Raw genomic sequence first — 21628 nt, forward strand, 5'->3', positions numbered from 1 at the left:
ACCCCTATCCCCACCACATTTTCAAACTCAGGCGCAAGAAAATCAGCAACAAGTTCACAGTCATTTTCAATGCATCTATCACCACGCTCAACTTCCCAGAAGATTGGAAACACGCAGCAGTCAAACCCCTTATCAAGAAACAGTCTGCCGACTACATTGAACTAGAGAACTACTGTCCCATCTCTCTGCTGGCCTTTCTGGCCCAAGTCCTCAAAAAGTCATCAACCACCAACTCAAACACCTGAAGAGCAACAATTTTCTGGACACTTCCCAATCCCGGATTCCACACCAACCACAGCTCCGAAATGGACCTGATGGCTGCCACAAATAACATCAGAACCCTCCTGGACCGGGGAGAAACGGCAGCCCTGATCCTCCTTGAACTCTCTGCAGCATTTTCAACCCTATCCCACCACAACTTTATCAAGAGGCTCCGGCAGATTGGAATCCAAAGAGACGTCCTCAAATGGATCCCCTCCGTCGTCACTGGAAGAACTTCCCAGTGGAATGACTCCTGGTGACCCTCACCCACTCAGACAGACAGACCACGCCTGCACCTTGGCATTATCCAGGACAGCCAGTTCACCATGAGGCAACAGATCAATGCAGCCTAATTCGCCTGCTTCCTCACTCTTCCTTGGGAAAATCTTCAAATGGCTCCCTATCAATACCAGATGAACTGTCGCTCAAGCCCTAGTCACCAGCCAGCTGAACTACGGCAATCCCCTCTATGTAGGTATCACTACTCCGCTCTTGAAGAGACTGCAGACCATGCAGAACTCATCAGCCAGACTCATCCTCTACCTCCCAAGATGGACCCACATCCCAACCCCACCTCAATAAGGTCCCCATTCAGAAGGGATGTCAATTCAAGACGGTGATCCGCATCTACAAAGCCCTTCACAATCAAGGACCAGCATACATCAACCACCGCATGAACTTCCATCAGCCCACCAGACACTTGTGCTCCGCCTCGCTTTCCCTCGCAGTCCCCCCATGCATCTGCTGAAACAGTGGAGGACACTCCTTCTCCTACCTCGCTGCCCCGTCCTGGAACAACCTATTCCTTCACCTCCAGACCTCACGCTCTCTTCTGGAATTCTGGAAAGGTCTCAAGACCTGGCTGCTCAACTGAACAAACCCGAAGCAAAAAGACCCTCAGTGCCTGGATAGTCTTGCTGGTGATTTGCAGTGCTTTATAAATCCTGATCAATCGATTTATATCCATTGCATTTCACTTGCAAAGACGAAGGTTCGAAGGTTAAGGAGAATCGCTGAACTTGCTCATGAAGGCATGTAGCTGCTGGGTGTCACTCATTTGTCATGGGAAGTGGCATTACAAAGCTACATTATATCTCTTGGGTAAGGTAAAGACAATCAGACACTGGCAGGAGTTTGCCCTTCAACAGAGTACTGATCTGGCGACTGCAGTTTTTCATCTTGTTTCTCTGGTAGTGGCTGGACTAAATAATACATTTATCATTGTCTAAACCAGGTCATGGCATAGATGGTGCTCTGGGTGGTTCAAATTAGGAGGTTTCTAAAGTAATTTCAATCTAAACTTGCAGAGTAGAAGTAGTGATGCAAAGATTTCTCCGTATTATGTGACTTCATGGAAGGTGATAGTATCAATTTCAATTAGATTGGTTCCGGGGACCAAGGGAAAATACGCTCAATAAACAGATTGTGTAGACCTCATCTTAATATATGATTTTATGGGGTTTCAGTTAAAAGAACCCTCCTCTAGAAAATACAGAGGTTGGTATCCGAGGCCTCTGCTGGAGTTTCCCTTTGTGTTGATGACTAGGACTCAGGCTTCTTCTGAGCACACGGATAAAATTAATCTGGATAGCAAGGCTGAACTCTAGTTCAAAATCATGTTCGACTAAAATGAAGCTTCAACTTCAAGGCAATGCCGGCAAATTAAGGAGCAATGTCCTCCTAAAAAATTTGAATGTAGACGCTGAACATGGTACCAATGAACCTCTTGTGGTTAAACACTTCAATTTCGTGTTTCAAGGTCGATCAAAAGAAGGAACGAAAGCAATGCCACATTCTTTAAAGGATCTCCTTGCGCTCTGTAGCTAAGAATAGCTTTCCAAGAGTCAGAACCCTAAGGCTGAAAGTTCTTTCCCCTAGAGGACCAGCCTAGGCCTCAAGAGAGAAGACCTTCTCCCATCCAACTGCCTAGAAGTCATCACCAGGCATAAATTGCACTTTTCAACTTCAACTGTTCTGTCAATATTTCTTACAACGACAGAAGGCTCACCAATCAAATGGCATAGTGATTCAGAAGAAACTGTCCTAAGTAAGAAAACAAAACAAAAATAAACTACTGGACTTGGTATGAAGCCAAATAAAATAAATTGTTTTAATTGGGTAATCTAACTTATTAGGCCGAAAAAGACACAGCTTGTGTTCAGCAGGGATGTGGAATTCCTACAGCCCGGGACATATTGTTTGGGGTCAAAGGCAACAAGTTTTCATGTGTATTTTGTCCTTGGGACAAGTAGGCCCAACCCCCTACAGCACAAACCCTTTGTCTGCCAGTTTACAGTACCACATTAGGGAAAGCACTGCCCGCAGTTAACCCCTTCGACGCTGATGACGAGCTGGGCTCGTCATGAGGTAGCCTCCTCGCACGCTCATGACGAGCCCAGCTCGTCATGTAAAGTGCGAATCCCTAAAACCCAGCGTACGGGCGGAAATCCTACCGCACACATGCGGTTAAGGCAATATTTATGTCCATGAGTTAATGCTGTTCAAACTTTTATTGATGGTTCATTAATGCAAAGCCTTTATTATTAGGATGAGTGCTCTTGGTAAATGTTATAAGTTCAGACTATACTACTGACAGTGGTTCCAGTATCAAAATGTGTACACAATTTTTTCAATGTTTAGCAATATGAGGCTATATATAATGCTCCCAGAATGCTCTGATTAGATGCAAATATTTGCAGAAGCTTGAAAGCAAGACTGAGGATTATTTGCTTTTAAAATAATTATTTCACAAACAATGCAAAAACATTGCGCTAAACTACTGTAAACTTTTAGGTAACAATTCTTTACAGCATCGTTTAGTAAAATGTGTTGATGTATGCCAGTATTTCCCAAAAATATTCATAATGAAAAGTCAGTGTAAGCAGTTTTCACAAGATTATGGGAAACAAAAATAAACAAGCATTGGTAAAGCCAGTGGGTCAGAAATTGTTGGTCAACCTTTTCGTTTTGTGAATGCGTGACTTGTTTTGGCATTCCAAGCCTAGAAGTTGCTTACCAATACCTTCAGCCCTAGTATGCAGATTTGCTAAAACGTGGCAACATAAGGGAATTGCTAGAATTCAATCCCTACTATGGAAAGAGCCCTGGCATAATAAGAGAGGCTATTTCAGCGCTCATTTATAATGAGATTGCTACCATAATTTGTCTCTGCATTACATAGCACAAAAGGACAAGTGGATTTTGTTACAGGACAAGTATATTTATGAATCAACCTGCTCCATGGACAAGTAGCTTTTTTATTAAATTCCACACCCGTGTTCATGCATTGCTGAAAGCAGGATAGCGCAAGCATTGGAAAAGCCAATAGATCTGGCCTTCGCAAACTGGCACCTTTTTTATTGCAATCCTGTGCCACAAATGTAAAGAAACAAATGTAACTGCGATGTGCTTGCAAACATAAATGTAAATGAAAAATAATAACCAGCTCATATTAAACAGCATTGGTGCCTCTAGCACACGGAGGTACAAACCCTTTTTGGTTTTAATGCAAGTCATAGGGAAAGAAAAAGTAAAAAACAAGTACTATTGGCTTTCAATTGTTGTAACCAAAGTAGTTTGAACAAAAAAGGATGTCTAAAAAATATATATTAAATGGAAAGAAAAAGCATTGACAAAGTAGGTAATAGCCCATCAGCCCTGGCAATGAGGTGCAATTTTTTTCAGGTGGATGTGCCTACGAATTGGATAAAAATGATATCACTTATTGGCTGAATTGGGATAACCCACTGCTTCATGCCTTATGCTGTGGTGGGTGGAAGTCTAAAGTAAATGACAACTGAACATATCAATTTATCAAGAGGGCCCTTTTAAATTTCCTCAACATGTCCACATACGTATTTAAAAAAAAAATCTTATTGACCATTTTTTTAATTTCATGAGGCTAGTAAGAGTGTTGTAGCAGTCTGTAGGTCAGGCATAAAAACGAAATGCTCATTTGACCCAGATTGTGCACTAATGAAGTTGATGGCATACGAATATTAAATTTGAATGCTTTAGAAGAAGGCAAGAGTTAAAGATGCTAAGAAATGTTGATTTTTGTTTATTTTTATTTTTTTTACCTCTGCTTGCCTGTAGTCCTGCACCTTGGCCAAATCATCTGCTAGGTTCTTGATTGCAGTTCTCATCTCTGGTCTTTCTGTGTTCGCATAGTCAACCAGCTGCTTCACCAGCTCATCCGCCTTGTCTCGCAACTTGGCCGTCTTGCGCGTGTATGCTGCCATTATCGTGCAGAACTGACCAAAGTACTGCTCTGCATTGGTAACTGTATTTTCCATGATCTTGACTTGAGCATCTCTGAAAAGTAAGTATATTTTTCAAGAACTGTTATGATGAAGACAAAGGAGCAATGAAAACCCACTGCAGAAAACAGCAAGCAGTCAAAGAGAGACTTTACAATAACAATGCACTCTGATAACACAGGCAGGTTTTACTTCGAAGTAGGAGCAAATTGACTGCTCATTTGGTCAGGAGAACCATCATGGATATCTGATAACAGAAAACATTTCCGTTGCTTACTTATGATCTGTCAGTAGCCTTCAATAGCCCGAACAATATGGTGAAAACAGTTTATGTACCAGGGGGTGCCCTAGAAGGTTGATGCAAATATGGGGTAAATTGAATTTATACAGGGGTAATATATGTGTACCACCCAGATTACCATCGCAAGCCTTCTCAGACGAACTAGATCCCTGAAATATAAGAACACTCTAACCAGGGGAAGGGATTATTGCAATCGACCACTGTGTTCAGCGACAATGATTATAGTAGCTTCAATGCTGCACTATCTGTGAAATACGTACTGTTGATTGTTGTAACCAAAATAGCCCGAACAATAATGCCACTGTTGCTAGTCTGTACTCAGTTCAAAAACTTAAAATGGATTTCATATGACTCGCCTACTTTATGCAGAACAGACCTAGAACTTCCAAGCTAATTAAGTGTGGTGCCCCAAGAACTTCTGGTCTATAATTATTTTTATTCTTCATCATTATTCCAATGACAAGCAACTTTAAATGGAAGGGACTACAAACAGAAATGGACAATTTCAAGTCTCAAGTATACATTAATCTGCTGACAAAGCAAGGATGAACCCTAATTGGTTTAGCCTCATTAGCCTAAATTTCAAGATCATCATGGTTACCTCCACTTGGATTTCGGCAACATGTTTGTTCACCCTACTACCACTTCTTGAAAACAATGCAGCTCGCTGTGTTTCTTAAAGAGAGCAACATTGATCATGTATTTATCCTTCTTTCAATAACATTCCAGTAATTTCTGAAGTTTGTTCTCCCTCCTACATGTTCGTATTTAAGCATTGTTTAACAAGCATTCAACAAGATTCATCAGTGGACTCAAGTACTGGACCTCAGATCAAAAACAAAGGTATTTCCAATCTACAAATCTCTAACATCAGGTCTTTCCTCACAACCCATTAATGAATAACCGCAGCGCCCCGAGTTTTGGTCATAATGTACTGTCCTTGTTGTCTCTTCTCTTGCATTCTGAGTGGGTACCAAATTGCACTAAAGCAAAAAAAGTTCTCTAAATATTATAAAGTAGTCTTATATGTACCCCCTTTCTCAGCTCATAAATTAAGAACTTCCATGGACCACAAATCCTTCTCTTCAGCAGCCCTACCCTAGGATCACCCCTGCTCCTCCTCCAAATTGTTTTCATCAAATCTATGGGGCATAATCCTTTTGAGTCCAGAGGTGGCATTGTAGCATTGACATGCTATACCGCCACATCACATGCCTCTGTCCTCTGTCTCCATCATCTTACCTAGACTTCAGAAACACTCGTCTATCCCTCCACTATCCTTCTCAATCCAAATAACTGACTATTATCCACCACTTAAATTACTTTCATATTTCACCATACTAATTCACCACTAATCCTTATGAGTTCCAGAGTAGCGTGTTACTCGCCAAAAAAGTGCTTCAACACCCCATCAGGGCCAACAAGGCCTATATAAATGCAAACCTTTTTCCCTCTTCTATCCCTCCGCTATCCTTCTGAATCCAAGTAACTGACTAACCTATGCACCGCTTATATTACATTCATATTTCACTATACTAATTCAACACTAATTCTTTATGGGTTCCGGAGTAGCGTGCTGCTCGCCGAAAAAGCACATTGACGCCTCGTCAGTGTTAGTAAGCTCTATGTAAATGCAATTACAATACAATAAAATGTATATGTGAAATATGTGAATGTATATGTGAAATATGTGAATTTAACCAAAATAAGACCCCTGGATTCAACAGCATATTAGACAAGTCTTTAAAATGAACTAACATTCCCTCTCTTTACATTATCCAATGTCTGCTTTGGCAATATTGTACTAGCTCCTCATCCCCACAATAAAATGTACATCCTCGTTTATCCTGCACTTGGCATTCCACCACAAGGTGCTCCATAATTCAAAAGGCAGTAGCCAAGAAAAGTAAAGATTCATGTGCATTCGGGTGAGCATGGGCAGGTATTGACCCAACCTTTTTGTTGTGTATAGCCAGATTCTGATTAGTGAGTTTGCTATGGCTAGTTTTAGATAATCTAACAATACACCACGCTTCACAAAGCCATTTTTATGGTACTTGCTGCTTTTTGTGCACCCAGTGTCGTTCACCTTATTAACTTAACTCATTTATAAGTGAAGAACACAACCTGTGCAATATTAACGAAAACTTGAACAACTCATCACTTTGTCCTTGGGTACCACCATCAACACCTCCAATACCGTAATCTTTCAACTGCTCCACAAAAATATTCTGAATATTCCACTTGAGTTTCCTATGGCTTTACTCTCTGTACTGATGGTTTTGAAAAGTACCTAGCACTTTTAAAAGTTATAATCAGAGCCCCCTCCCTGCTAGCTCAAGAATCTAGATACTAGGTCTACAATGACTAGAAAGGTTTCTCAAACTTTGCTGATTCTCAAATATTAGGCGAGTTCAAGATGTCTATATACAGTACAAATGTTATAAAAGTTAAACACAGGATTGTCCATTCACATGCATCAAATTTCAAAACCGACTTATTTAATACACATTACACTGAAAGCCCTGCTCAACTGCAAAATTGGCTCCCTAGACACAACGTGAGCACATTTTTCAGGCTCCTCACTCGCACATTCAAAGTGCAACACAACATGGTCAGGACTACCTGAAATATTGCAACTCAATCCATCACTGCATCTCAGGCCATCAACCAGTCAGACAACTCCACTCAGCCAGATTCCGACTTGCATACACAGAAACTGAGCCAGAGGTGGAGCCTTCTCTGAAGTCACTCCTGAAGCTTGGAAGGACTGCTCACTACACATCAGAGCCTCCTCCCCTCTACCCAAGTTCCATAAGAAGTTGAAGACTTGGCATTTCAAGCAACCTTACCCCATCCACCGAGACTATGCCCATACACCTGCTCAGCGCTAGGATATCCTCGCGGGTGATAGCACGCTTTACATATACACAACATTTAAAAAAAAATAAAGAGTATCCAGGGAAGTGTCCACAAACTGCTTTGACACAAAGACAAACACGCATTTGCAATGCAATAGGTCTCGCATTAATTAAGTTTGAGCTATTGGCATTGCTAAATATTGCAACACCAATTGCAACAAAAGTCTATAAATTGTAGGCCAAAAAACTGCATTTATTTTTGTAGCAATGGTGGCATGCTGCGCTTTAGATGAATATGTTTAAAAGTAAAGTGCGCCATTCTGCGATTGCTACAATAGTTAATTGATGTGTGCACTGATGGCGTGTGTGCCTGTAGAGATTGTGCACTGATGGCTGGTGGTGTGTGCGCCTGGTGGAAGCGTGCACTGACGGCTGGTGGTTTGTGTGTGTGTGCGCCTGGTGAAAGCGTGCACTGACGGCTGGTGGTGTGTGTGTGTGTGCGCCTGGTGAAAGCGTGCACTGACGGCTGGTGGTGTGTGTGTGTGTGCGCCTTGTTAAAGCGTGCACTGCCGGCTGGTGGTGTGTGTGTGTGTGCGCCTGGTGAAAGCGTGCACTGATGGCTGGTGGTGTGTGTGTGCGCCTGGTGAACGCGTGCACTGACGGCTGGTGGTGTGTGTGTGCGCCTGGTGAAAGCGTGCACTGACGGCTGGTGGTGTGTGTGCGCGCCTGGTGAAAGCGTGCACTGACGGCTGGTGGGGTGTGTGTGCGCCTGGTGAAAGCGTGCACTGATGTCTCGTGGTGTGTTTGCGCCTGGTAAACGCGTGCACTGACGACTGATGGTGTCTGTGCCTGGTGAAAGCGTGCACGGACGACTGATGGTGTCTGTGCCTGGTGAAAAGTGTGCACTGACGACTGATGGTGTCTGTGCCTGGTGAAGTGGGCACTGACGACTGATGGTGTCTGTGCCTGGTGAAGTGGGCACTGACGACTGATGGTGTCTGTGCCTGGTGAAAAGTGTGCACTGATGACTGATGGTGTCTGTGCCTGGTGAAAAGTGTGCACTGACGACTGATGGTGTCTGTGCCTGGTGAAAAGTGTGGAATGGCTGTGTGTGTGTGTGTGGTTGTGGGGATGTGTGTGTGTGTGTGGTTGTGGGGATGTGTGTGTGTGTGTGTGTGTGTGGTTGTGGGGATGTGTGTGTGTGTGTGTGTGGTTGTGGGGATGTGTGTGTGTGTGGTTGTGGGGATGTGTGTGTGTGTGGTTGTGGGGATGTGTGTGTGTGGTTGTGGGGATGTGTGTGTGTGTGGATTTGTGGGGATGGGTTTGTGTTACTATCCTTGTGGGGACTTGGGTGTGATAACACACTCACGCTGTGGGGACTTGATTGCACTGTGGGGACCTGAACCCAGGTCCCCACAAGGCAATGTCTTCTAAATGATAAAAATGGCTTCAGGAACATCTGTGTCAATTTTTACAACTTTTTAAAAAATTGCCTTGTGGGGACCTGTGTTTCATCAAGTGTGTTTATATTTTTGCTCGCTCTGCCCCTGTAGACAGGAGGCGGTACTGCAGTCTTAAACACACTTTGCATTTAAACACACTTTTCTTTGCAGAAGGATAGACTAGCAGCAGAAAGAGCAGATATTTCAAAGGAAAAACTGCATAACCCTGTGTTTATCCAAATATTTTGAATGCAAATTAACCTTTTCTGTATTTATTTATTTATTTTATTAAAATGAAACTTCATTTACAGGAAGTATTCAATTTAAACTTTTTGTGTTTGAATATTGTTATTGATTTTATAAATATTGCTGAAAGCAATTTGGGTCAGTTTTGAATACCAGAATACTTTACTATTACCGTTTGATTCTAAACTGTAGTTATAGAGTGATGATGCACTACGCTGCAATACAATATAAACTGTTTTTTATCATTTTTGGCGAAAAACTCAAGGCATCATGAGTTTTTTGCTGAGCAGTAGGTGGTGGTATTCTAGTCTTTAAAAAAAGGTGCAAGGCTAGTGCTTATATCAGGAATCGGGGATGTGTGTGTGTGTGTGTGTGGTTGTGGGGATGTGTGTGTGGTTGTGTGGGTGTGTGGTTGTGGGGATGTGTGTGGTTATGTGTGTGTGTGGTTGTGGGGATGTGTGTGGTTATGTGTGTGTGTGGTTATGGGGATGTGTGTGGTAGTGGAGATGTGTGTGGTTATGTGTGTGTGTGGTTGTGGGGATGTGTGTGGTTGTGGGGATGTGTGTGGTTGTGGGGATGTGTGTGGTTGTGGGGATGTGTGTGGTTGTGGGGATGTGTGTGGTTGTGGGGATGTGTGTGGTTGTGGGGATGTGTGTGGTTGTGGGGATGTGTGTGGTTATGTGTGTGTGTGTGGTTGTGGGGATGTGTGTGGTTATGTGTGTGTGTGGTTGTGGGGATGTGTGTGGTTGTGTGTGTGTGTGGTTGTGGGGATGTGTGTGGTTATGTGTGTGTGTGGTTGTGGGGATGTCTGTGGTTATGTGTGTGTGTGGTTGTGGGGATGTGTGTGGTTATGTGTGTGTGTGGTTGTGGGGATGTGTGTGGTTATGTGTGTGTGTGGTTGTGGGGATGTGTGTGTAGTTGTGGGGATGTGTGTGTGTGGGGATGTGGGTGTGTGGGGATGTGTGTGTGTGGGGATGTGTGTGTGTGGGGATGTGTGTGTGTTTGGTTGTGGGGATGTGTGTGTGTGGTTGTGGGGATGTGTGTGTGTGTGGTTGTGGGGATGTGTGTGTGGGGATGTGTGTGTGTGGTTGTGGGGATGTGTGTGTGTGGTTGTGGGGATGTGTGTGTGTGGTTGTGGGGATGTGTGTGTGTGGTTGTGGGGATGTGTGTGTGTGGTTGTAGGGATGTGTGTGGTTGTGGGAATGTGTGTGTGTGGGGGGATGTGTGTGTGTGGGGATGTGTGTGTGTGTGGGGATGTGTGTGTGTGTGGGGATGTGTGTGTGTGTGGGGATGTGTGTGTGTGTGGGGATGTGTGTGTGTGTGGGGATGTGTGTGTGTGTGGGGATGTGTGTGGGGATGTGGGGATGTGTGTGTGTGTGGGGATGTGTGTGTGTGTGGGGATGTGTGTGTGTGTGGGGATGTGTGTGTGTGTGGGGATGTGTGTGTGTGTGGGGATGTGTGTGTGTGTGGGGATGTGTGTGTGTGCGGGGATGTGTGTGTGTGCGGGGATGTGTGTGTGTGCGGGGATGAGTGTGTGCGGGGATGTGTGTGTGCGGGGATGAGTGTGTGCGGGGATGAGTGTGTGCGGGGATGAGTGTGTGCGGGGATGAGTGTGTGCGGGGATGAGTGTGTGCGGGGATGAGTGTGTGCGGGGATGAGTGTGTGCGGGGATGAGTGTGTGCGGGGATGAGTGTGTGCGGGGATGAGTGTGTGCGGGGATGAGTGTGTGCGGGGATGAGTGTGTGCGGGGATGAGTGTGTGCGGGGATGAGTGTGTGCGGGGATGAGTGTGTGCGGGGATGAGTGTGTGCGGGGATGAGTGTGTGCGGGGATGAGTGTGTGCGGGGATGAGTGTGTGCGGGGATGAGTGTGTGCGGGGATGAGTGTGTGCGGGGATGAGTGTGTGCGGGGATGAGTGTGTGCGGGGATGTGTGTGTGCGGGGATGTGTGTGTGCGGGGATGTGTGTGTGTGGGGATGTGTGTGGGGATGTGTGTGTGGGGATGTGTGTGTGTGTGGGGATGTGTGTGTGTGGGGATGTGTGTGTGTGGGGATGTGTGTGTGTGGGGATGTGTGAGTGTGGGGATGTGTGTGTGTGGGGATGTGTGTGTGTGGGGATGTGTGTGTGTGGGGATGTGGGGATGTGTGTGGTTATGTGTGTGTGTGGTGGCGGGGGTGGTTGGTCGGGCGGGCGGTTGGGCGGGCGGTTGGGCGGGCGGTTGGGCGGGGGTTGTGTGGTTGTGGTTGGTTGTGTGGTTATGTTTGTGTGTGGTTGTGTGTGTGTGGCTGTGTGTGTGTGTGGTTGTGTGTGTGTGGTTGTGTGTGTGTGGTTGTGTGTGTGTGTGGTTGTGTGTGTGTGTGGTTGTGTGTGTGTGTGGTTGTGTGTGTGTGTGGTTGTGTGTGTGTGTGGTTGTGTGTGTGGTTGTGGTTTGGTGTGGTTGTGTGTGTGGTTGTGTGTGTACAAGACATCGTTCACACTGAGCTCTGTATCTAAAGGTCATGCAATTTGTACATGCGATTTTGAAAGTATTCTATCTTTGAGAGCAGCACCCATTTTGTTTTCGATACCTGCTTACAAGACGACACATCTTCTTTACAAAGTAAAGGAGGCCCTCCCTTTGTAGGGAAAAACAATATAATTCTGTTGTTAAATGAGTGAACAAAATGTATTGGGGCAGAAAAATAAAAGGGAAACGAAGCGGGAGTGAAGTGTGTGTGAAAGGGAGAAGGCTGCCAACTGTTCGCCCTAAGTTGGCAGGGTATGTCCAGACGTGGGTCCCTTGCTCACTCTGCCCCTGGATTCAAGATAGCCTGGCTGATGAGGGTTATGAACCCGAAACCGGTCCCAGGATGCTTGTTTCCGGTCCAGGGAAGACACGGCTTGGTAGTTCAGGCTGGACTGTTCCCATGAGGCAAAGGATCAGACTGATTTGCATATGGCAATGTCTAAACTGGGGTGGTGGAGTTAGCTAAAGAATGGTGATGGATTACACCCAGATCAGTAGACTGGGGGCGAGTGTTTGATTTGCTCAAACGCTCCGTCCATCATCCCCTCTGGAACCATTAGTATTGTTGGCACAGCTCGCTATTGACAGAAAATGTGACTTCCCTTTTAGAAATGAGAAGCATTCGCCCCCAAGGAGAGAAGTGTTCTGGGAAGACTAAGGCGAGAGGGCGCAGGGGGGGGGGGCATGGAAAAGAACAATACATATCGAGGAAACGTGGAACTGGAAAGAGGAAGGGTGTTGAGGGAAGGACGAGTGAAAGAAAAAAAAAACCTGATCACTGGGGAGAGAAGAAACAGGAGGGTGACAGCGAATGAGAGGAAGAGACAAGACAGAAAAGGGGGCAAGACTGAAAAAGATAGAATAGGAAAAAGAGGATAGTTGAATAGAATGAAACGGAGGAGAAAACTAATAAACAGCAAAAAAAAGTACCAGACTGGGTATATAAACACCATATCTCTGCTGAGGTGAGAGAGTTGAAAAGGACTTCCATGCTGACACAGTGACGCAAGATGCTGGGGTTTCTGCAAGCAGACAATCCAGCTCGCAGTGGTCTGACATCCCTTGCGAGGTGTCCACCTCTAGACCAAGACAGGGTCCCACAGTCTCTCACTTCAGGTAATGGGTATGACTTTACCCTAGAGGGATTCTTGGATTCTACACCTACATACATGCTAGGTACACTTAAGTACATCTAGTTAGAGTCGCATCGTAGGAGTACGCATTTTATGGTCATGTATTTTTATATTGGCCTGTATTCATGGTTTTAGCACAATGGTAGAAATCTACCCTCCTTTTACTCTGTTGGTGCTTATGATCATTTATATCTGTTTCTATCGTATGGTTGTTTCAGCACACCCTTTTTTACATTAGAATGATGCTAGTTCAATAAATGCTCATTGAAAAACGTCCCCACCGTTTATTCTGTTTAACTCGCGGAGACAAAGTGAGCACGAGTGACTGAACGAAAAGTATTGCACTGTTTCCACGATCCTGAGGGATCAGGGTTGCCATGTTCAACAGTTGCAAAGAACTATTCTCTACTTGGTAAGACGGGGTTTCTAGTGGCACTGTGAGCTAGCTGGTATATAGGCTAACATACCCAGTGTGGGTGTCTAGAATCAATCTGGACAACAATCCTACAGTGTGTGTTGTCTAAAATGCGCAGATCCTATATAGGTATATACTCGCTGAGGGCCTGTAATGGGCGGATTAAAGGGGACATTCCACCAAAGCATACCTTCAACAGACCAGGATACGAGTCAAGAATCGACTATATCCTGGTCTCAGTGAGGGATTGGGATAAAGTGAGGGACTTTGGAATAATTGCCAGGTCTGACAGTGACCATAGCGTACTCTCATTGAGAATTGCGATCCAGGGGTCACACACGGCTTTGGCAGAAGAAAATTTAGTAGGCCCAGCAGACCTAGTTCTAACCAGCAATAGACGCAAAATTAAATGGCCAAAACTGCTGGAAAACCCATCCAATATTCAAAGGCTGTATGTGCTAGTTGTCCCTGCACTAGAAAAGGTTGAGATTCTTAGGCACCAGCATTTTAACGTCATCGAGCCTGGTGCCCTAGACAAAGCTGAGGTCCCTATCACCTTGCTAGCCACTTCTCCAGAGCGCAATGAGCTTGGGGACATTCACTCTGAGCTATGCATTAACCTGGCGGAAGTGCTGAACCCTGTGGCTAGGGCGAAGAAGCCTAAGAAGAAGAGAGCCACATGGTTCAACACTTCCTGCAGGAGAGCAAAGGCCGTACTGTTAGAGTCCCTTAAAACACGAGAAACTCCCAGTAAGATCAGGGAAAAGCGGTTAGCTTATAAGTCCATCCTTCGTAGTGCTAAAATAGAATGGGACGAGGGAAACTGGTCTGAAATGTCAGCCGCCCTTACACTACGAGATGCCCGACAATTTTGGCAAATTGTTAAGCATGGCTCAGCTGAACGCCTAGCGGCAGTAGAAGCAAACATAGCACCCTCTGTCTGGGAGGAACACTTTAAAACCCTGTATAAATCATACAACCAGGACCAACTGGTGACCCCATCAGAAGATATAACGCACCAACCTAATGACAGTGTAGTTCCCATGGACGGATTCACTCTGGCAGAAGTTAGTACGGCAATCATGGGCCTGGCTGATGAAAAGGCGCCAGGTCTAGACAGGTTGCCAGGGGAAAGTCAAAATTTGAGCCCCGTACTTCTGGGTGCTGTTCAACGCGATCTTGAATGGCATGCCAATCCCCCCAACTTGGCTGGGGGCAGAGATAGTCCCAATCTTTAAGAGGGGGTCTCCTCTTCTCCCAGTCAATTATAGGCCAATAAGCCTGATCGACGTTTCCCAAAAACTGTTTGCCAGGCTGTTGTTGGACCGCCTGTTGGATTGGACGACGGAATATGATATCCTGAGTCCTTTCCAAGCGGGCTTTAGGGAGAAGGTCTCAACGATAGATCAGGTCTTTCGGCTTGTCCTCATTTTCTGGAAAACGGTGCAGCTGGAGGGTGGCAGCCTCTACACTGTATTCGTGGACCTGAGGGCGGCCTTCGACCTGGTCCCCCGCAAAAAGCTTTGGGAGGTGTTGGCCAAACTGGGTGTCCCCGAGGGTTTGTTGGAGATGATTGTCCGTCTCCACAGTGCAAATTTTGCGCAGGTGAGGTGTGGCAAGGTGGGAGCACTGTCAAATAGGTTCCCCGTTGACAGGGGGGTAAGACAGGGTTGTGTGCTTGCACCGACCCTGTTTTGCCTCTATGTCAACGGGGTTATCTCTCACCTAAACGGGGTTGCCAACTCAGACGCCCCCAAGCTGGCTGGCACCAGGGTGCCGGCGATTATGTTCGCCGACGACACCCTGTTGCTTTCAAAATCTGCAACGGGCATTCAGCGCGTACTTGACGGGTTTGCAGACTTCTGCGGGGTTCACGGTCTAGAAATTAACACCTTAAAGACCAAATTCCGCTTTAGCCCGAAAATCGGACAGAGTAGACTTGAGAGGGTGAAAACTTTCGAGTACCTTGGTGTCATGTTAAACGATAGATTGTCCTGGAGTACGCATCAGGAGAAAGCACTCCTTAAATTTACTCAATATTCGGGGGGTATTATGAATCTCCTGGGCAACAATAAATCATCTATTCGGCCCATAGGTCCCCCCATACAGATCTACAAGGTACAGGCAAGGGGGGCCGCCATGTATGGGTGTGAACTTTGGGGTCATGCAGGAACACAAGACCTGATAAAAGAGGAGAACAAATTTATTCGGAGAGTTGTAGGACTCCCACCCAGTACGCCTCTTGTCCCTTTAAGATTGGACCTAGGGTTGCGGCTACTAGACGAAGATCTGGCTTTTCGTCCACTGGCTTACTGGCGTAGGTTGTGGGCAACTCCTGAACTGACCAGCTACAGACAGGGACTACAGGAGGTGCTTGCTATGCCCAATGCTGGGAAAATTAGGTGGCTCAAATTCATCAAATCAGAGTTGGAGGGTCTGGGACTCCCGAAGATGTGGTCTGATCCTTTAACCACTTGTCCGCTTTTTCCCAAAAAGAAATTAGCTAAGGCATACCACGATAGTAAATTAACGGAACTCCTAAACCATCAAAAATCTGGCTCATTGACTGACCTTTTTAGGGCTCGGGCCTAAGCCACCACGAAGTGGAGGCGGAGCTTCCGAGCTCTTATGTGTTAAAAAAAAATGCAGAAAGGAGTCCGGCTGGCACATTACTTAGTTTTTTATGGCATCTGCCTAGTGATTAGTCTTCGCTGTGCTGTGTATTTAGTAGCGTTGACGTGATAGGCTATAAGTAATTTACACGTGCCCGATGTGGCATATTCTGTGCGAGAACGAGCACGGCAGAGTGATTAATCTTAATTAGGAGCTGTCAGAGTGCCCGTGTAATGCAATCCAGATGGTGCGAGCGCGTTCACCATTGCATTGCATGTTTCATGCGCGCGTTTAACATTTAAGTCTCCCGGTCTGGCTGACACGCAGGAATGTTGAATATTTACAGCCTGGGCTGATTGGCTTCAGAGAAGGTAAAGAGGACAGATAACGTGGTTCATCATACAAAGGAAGATTTTGTTTTGTTTTATCTTTTCCTTTTCCCTCCCGATTTCCTTACACTTTTTCTTGAGGTGTTTACTCTTTTTGTTTATATTTTTAGACGCCCCTCTCGCCTTGTTTGTGAATATAGAAAACATTCAATCACACAATGTTTGCTCATTCTCTTCTGACAGCATGCCGTCTGACCCCAGTTCCCACGTCACGACAGGCGGCTGAGGATCCCGTCTCTGTGACTAGGGCAGTATTAGTTGAGTCTCCGGGCAGGAAGCGCCTTGGTGGGCGTGAAGGGGCGTGTAGGGTCACATACACCACCGAATCGAACACGTTAACATTTGACACCTTGTCTCGTGGGCGCGAGTGACCGCTCGCAGCCTCAGACCCAGTGGAGAGCAGTGCGATCCTAACATTAGAGCAGCTTGTTAAAAGCGACGTATAGCACCAAGAAGGCTTCTTGGCGCTGGGATATCACTGCCAACCGACTGCCAAGAGACAGCATGGTAATCACAGGAAGGATGTTTCCGATTAATACTGTGGGTAGACTCAGCTGAGAGGCCATGAGTTGAATGATCATGGCGGGTAAACAAACATCCGATAGGCCGTTTTTTGGTGGGCCATCCTCTTCTGTGCCTTTTTTCTGCTTGTCTACAATTCCAACGTGTCCAGGTCCTCAGAGCTATGCTGTTTTTTTTTTTTTACATAATATAGTCCTTTATCACCATAACATGACGCAGCACAACGCTGTTCTTTATCGAACCGAGTCTGATGCACACTGACTAGGTGTGGTGAGCCTCGCTCTTACGATTTCAGTGCCGAAGTTGTGTCACCTTTTTAGAGCATTAATCTGCGCAGTAGCGCCCAGAAGCGGTCCACCTTCGGCCAGGCACAGTAGGCAGGCCACTTATTTGCCTACTCTTTCAGTCAACATCTTTTTCATTTAAAATGTCAAAAACTCCACAGGGGGTCTTCTCTGTGGCAGGAATGAGTGAGAAAATTAACCTTTTAGCTGGCAAGACAGCTCAGAGGGTTGAGTCATCACTGCAGATACCTGCTGGTTCCGTGATCACAGCAGTGCGGTGTGTCAGCCTTTCCTCCATTTAAAGTAGATGAAATGCGTAACACTGAGATGAGAAATTTAAATTGCTGACGAACCATGAGTGTTATTGTTGCACCCGTCACGTGTGGAAGGGGGAGGGGGTGAGGGGGGATACACGTTCACCCTGCTGGCGTCTGTTCTTCAGAGCATCAGACATTTTTCTAAAAGTCACTTAAATACCTCAGATGTTTCTGACTGGGAAATGGTAGTTTGACTCTCAGGCAACAAATTGTCCAGAATTGAGTTCATTTTTATTTATAATGTTCAATTATAGTGCCGTAAGCCGAGCTTTAAGAACCAGTAACAAAAATTACAAAAGTACAAACAAGACACCATAAAGGCAACAACAGAGAGACAATGAAAGAAAACAAAAAAATGCTATAACATCATGACAAAACCGTAAACTAACAACGAGGCACTATACTTGTTTTTATTTTTTCAAGTGCGTGCTTTTTTTTCCCCCTGGCACCCCGGCCCCTTTAACAGAGTAGCTAAAAAAGGGCGTATTTATAGGGCCGGTAAATTACTTTATCCAGCGGTGTAATTTATAAACAAATGTGAATTCACTAGGAACGCAGCTTCCAGCATTTGATGACACCCAGCGTCATTAAGCAGTAGAATGAAACTGGATGTGGACGCTCTGACACCTTCGGGTAATGTTCGCGCTGTAGAAAATCGCATAAAATAAAATAAAATAAAATAAATATTTACACTTCGAGGACGCATTGCAGAGTCGGGCCAAGCCCTCGGGCAAATGCGTGTCCCAAAACAATTTTCATCCATGTTCAACGTGAATAAGTCACAAATTACCACGGTTTGTCCGAGAACATGAAAGTGGGTTGAGGATACACTTAAAATTATCTCCACAGCTGAACCACTGAAAACACCGCTGGTTTAACGCTCCCCACACATCAGCCGGCGCCTTTACGCCACATTCGGCACTTGGAGGCCTTCATTTTGGGAAGAAATATTCATTTCGACAATAAAAGATATTGTTTGTCGCTTCCCATTTTCCCGTGTCGGTAAAAGTACTGAGTAGTGAGTACTGAGTAGTGAGTACTGAGTAGTGAGTGCAGAGTAGTGAGTGCAGAGTAGTGAGTGCAGAGTAGTGAGTGCAGAGTAGTGAGTGCAGAGTAGTGAGTGCAGAGTAGTGAGTGCAGAGTAGTGAGTGCAGAGTAGTGAGTGCAGAGTAGTGAGTGCAGAGTAGTGAGTAGAGTAGTGAGTAGAGTAGTGAGTAGAGTAGTGAGTAGAGTAGTGAGTAGAGTAGTGAGTAGTGAGTGCTGAGTAGTGAGTGCAGAGTAGTGAGTGCAGAGTAGTGAGTGCAGAGTAGTGAGTGCAGAGTAGTGAGTGCAGAGTAGTGAGTGCAGAGTAGTGAGTGCAGAGTAGTGAGTGCAGAGTAGTGAGTGCAGAGTAGTGAGTGCAGAGTAGTGAGTGCAGAGTAGTGAGTAGAGTAGTGAGTAGAGAGTGCTGAGTAGTGAGTGCTGAGTAGTGAGTGCTGAGTAGTGAGTGCAGAGTAGTGAGTGCAGAGTAGTGAGTGCAGAGTAGTGAGTGCAGAGTAGTGAGTGCAGAGTAGTGAGTGCAGAGTAGTGAGTGCAGAGTAGTGAGTGCAGAGTAGTGAGTGCAGAGTAGTGAGTGCAGAGTAGTGAGTGCAGAGTAGTGAGTGCAGAGTAGTGAGTGCAGAGTAGTGAGTGCAGAGTAGTGAGTAGAGTAGTGAGTAGAGTAGTGAGTAGAGTAGTGAGTAGAGTAGTGAGTAGAGTAGTGAGTAGAGTAGTGAGTAGTGAGTGCAGAGTAGTGAGTGCAGAGTAGTGAGTGCAGAGTAGTGAGTGCAGAGTAGTGAGTGCAGAGTAGTGAGTGCAGAGTAGTGAGTGCAGAGTAGTGAGTGCAGAGTAGTGAGTGCAGAGTAGTGAGTGCAGAGTAGTGAGTAGAGTAGTGAGTAGAGTAGTGAGTAGAGTAGTGAGTAGAGTAGTGAGTAGAGTAGTGAGTAGTGAGTGCTGAGTAGAGTAGTGAGTAGTGAGTAGTGAGTAGTGAGTGCAGAGTAGTGAGTGCAGAGTAGTGAGTGCAGAGTAGTGAGTAGAGTAGTGAGTAGAGTAGTGAGTAGAGTAGTGAGTAGAGTAGTGAGTAGAGTAGTGAGTAGTGAGTGCTGAGTAGAGTAGTGAGTAGTGAGTAGAGTAGTGAGTAGTGAGTGAGTAGAGTAGTGAGTAGTGAGTAGAGTAGTGAGTAGAGTAGTGAGTAGAGTAGTGAGTAGAGTAGTGAGTAGAGTAGTGAGTAGAGTAGTGAGTAGAGTAGTGAGTAGAGTAGTGAGTAGAGTAGTGAGTAGAGTAGAGTAGTGAGTAGAGTAGTGAGTAGAGTAGAGTAGTGAGTAGAGTAGAGTAGTGAGTAGAGTAGTGAGTAGAGTAGTGAGTAGAGTAGTGAGTAGAGTAGTGAGTAGAGTAGTGAGTAGAGTAGTGAGTAGAGTAGTGAGTAGTGAGTAGTGAGTAGTGAGTAGTGAGTAGTGAGTAGTGAGTAGAGTAGTGAGTAGAGTAGTGAGTAGAGTAGTGAGTAGAGTCGTGAGTGCAGAGTAGTGAGTAGTGAGTAGTGAGTAGAGTAGTGAGTAGTGAGTAGTGAGTAGTGCGTAGAGTAGTGCATAGAGTAGTGCGTAGAGTAGTGCGTAGAGTAGTGAGTAGAGTAGTGCGTAGAGTAGTGAGTAGAGCAGTGAGTAGAGCAGTGAGTAGAGTAGTGAGTAGAGTAGTGAGTAGAGTAGTGAGTGCAGAGTAGTGAGTAGAGTAGTGAGTAGAGTAGTGAGTAGAGTAGTGAGTGCAGAGTAGTGAGTAGAGTAGTCAGTAGTGAGTAGAGTAGTGAGTAAAGTAGTGAGGTGAGTAGAGTAGTGAGTAAAGTAGTGAGTGCAGAGTAGTGAGTAGAGTAGTGAGTAGAGTAGTGAGTAGTGAGTAGTGAGTAGAGTAGTGAGTAGAGTAGTGAGTAGAGTAGTGAGTAGAGTAGTGCGTAGAGTAGTGAGTAGAGTAGTGCGTAGAGTAGTGCGTAGAGTAGTGCGTAGAGTAGTGCGTAGAGTAGTGCGTAGAGTAGTGCGTAGAGTAGTGAGTAGAGTAGTGAGTAGAGTAGTGAGTAGAGTAGTGAGTAGAGTAGTGAGTAGTGAGTAGTGAGTGCAGAGTAGTGAGTAGAGTAGTGAGTAGAGTAGTGAGTAGTGAGTGCAGAGTAGTGAGTAGAGTAGTCAGTAGTGAGTAGAGTAGTGAGTAAAGTAGTGAGGTGAGTAGAGTAGTGAGTAAAGTAGTGAGTGCAGAGTAGTGAGTAGAGAAGTGAGTAGAGTAGTGAGTAGAGTAGTGAGTAGAGTAGTGAGTAGAGTAGTGAGTAGAGTAGTGAGTAGAGTAGTGAGTAGAGTAGTGAGTAGAGTAGTGAGTAGTGAGTAGAGTAGTGAGTAGAGTAGTGAGGTGAGTAGTGAGGTGAGTAGAGTAGAGAGTAAAGTAGTGAGTGCAGAGTAGTGAGTAGAGAAGTGAGTAGTGGGTAGAGAAGTGAGTAGTGGGTAGAGAAGTGAGTAGTGAGTAGAGAAGTGAGTAGTGAGTAGAGTAGTGAGTAGTGAGTAGAGTAGTGAGTAGTGAGTAGTGAGTAGTGAGTAGAGTAGTGAGTAGAGTAGTGAGTAGAGTAGTGAGTAGTGAGTAGTGAGTAGTGTAGTGAGTAGTGAGTAGTGAGTAGAGTAGTGAGTAGAGTAGTGAGTAGAGTAGTGAGTAGAGTAGTGAGTAGAGTAGTGAGTAGAGTAGTGAGTAGAGTAGTGAGTAGTGAGTGCAGAGTAGTGAGTAGTGAGTAGAGTAGTGAGTAGTGAGTAGTGCGTAGAGTAGTGCGTAGAGTAGTGCGTAGAGTAGTGCGTAGAGTAGTGCGTAGAGTAGTGCGTAGAGTAGTGCGTAGAGTAGTGCGTAGAGTAGTGCGTAGAGTAGTGCGTAGAGTAGTGCGTAGAGTAGTGCGTAGAGTAGTGCGTAGAGTAGTGCGTAGAGTAGTGAGTAGAGTAGTGAGTAGTGAGTAGTGAGTGGAGTAGTGAGTAGAGTAGTGAGTAGTGAGTGCAGAGTAGTGAGTAGAGTAGTCAGTAGTGAGTAGAGTAGTGAGTAAAGTAGTGAG

At 45.4% G+C, this 21628-nt stretch overlaps 1 protein-coding gene across 1 annotated transcript in view; it reads right to left on the reverse strand.

Annotated features, from left to right (window-relative positions):
- CIBAR2 (CBY1 interacting BAR domain containing 2) overlaps positions 1 to 21628 on the reverse strand; it is a 152155-nt gene that overhangs the window by 101260 nt on the left and 29267 nt on the right. The window contains exon 2 of the mRNA XM_078668368.1: positions 4341 to 4575. Coding sequence (XP_078524494.1) covers positions 4341 to 4575 — 235 coding nt within the window. The remainder of the gene's footprint in view (positions 1 to 4340; positions 4576 to 21628) is intronic.

The sequence above is a fragment of the Lissotriton helveticus genome, chromosome 12 (assembly GCF_964261635.1).
Source record: "Lissotriton helveticus chromosome 12, aLisHel1.1, whole genome shotgun sequence".
Taxonomy (NCBI): domain Eukaryota; kingdom Metazoa; phylum Chordata; class Amphibia; order Caudata; family Salamandridae; genus Lissotriton; species Lissotriton helveticus.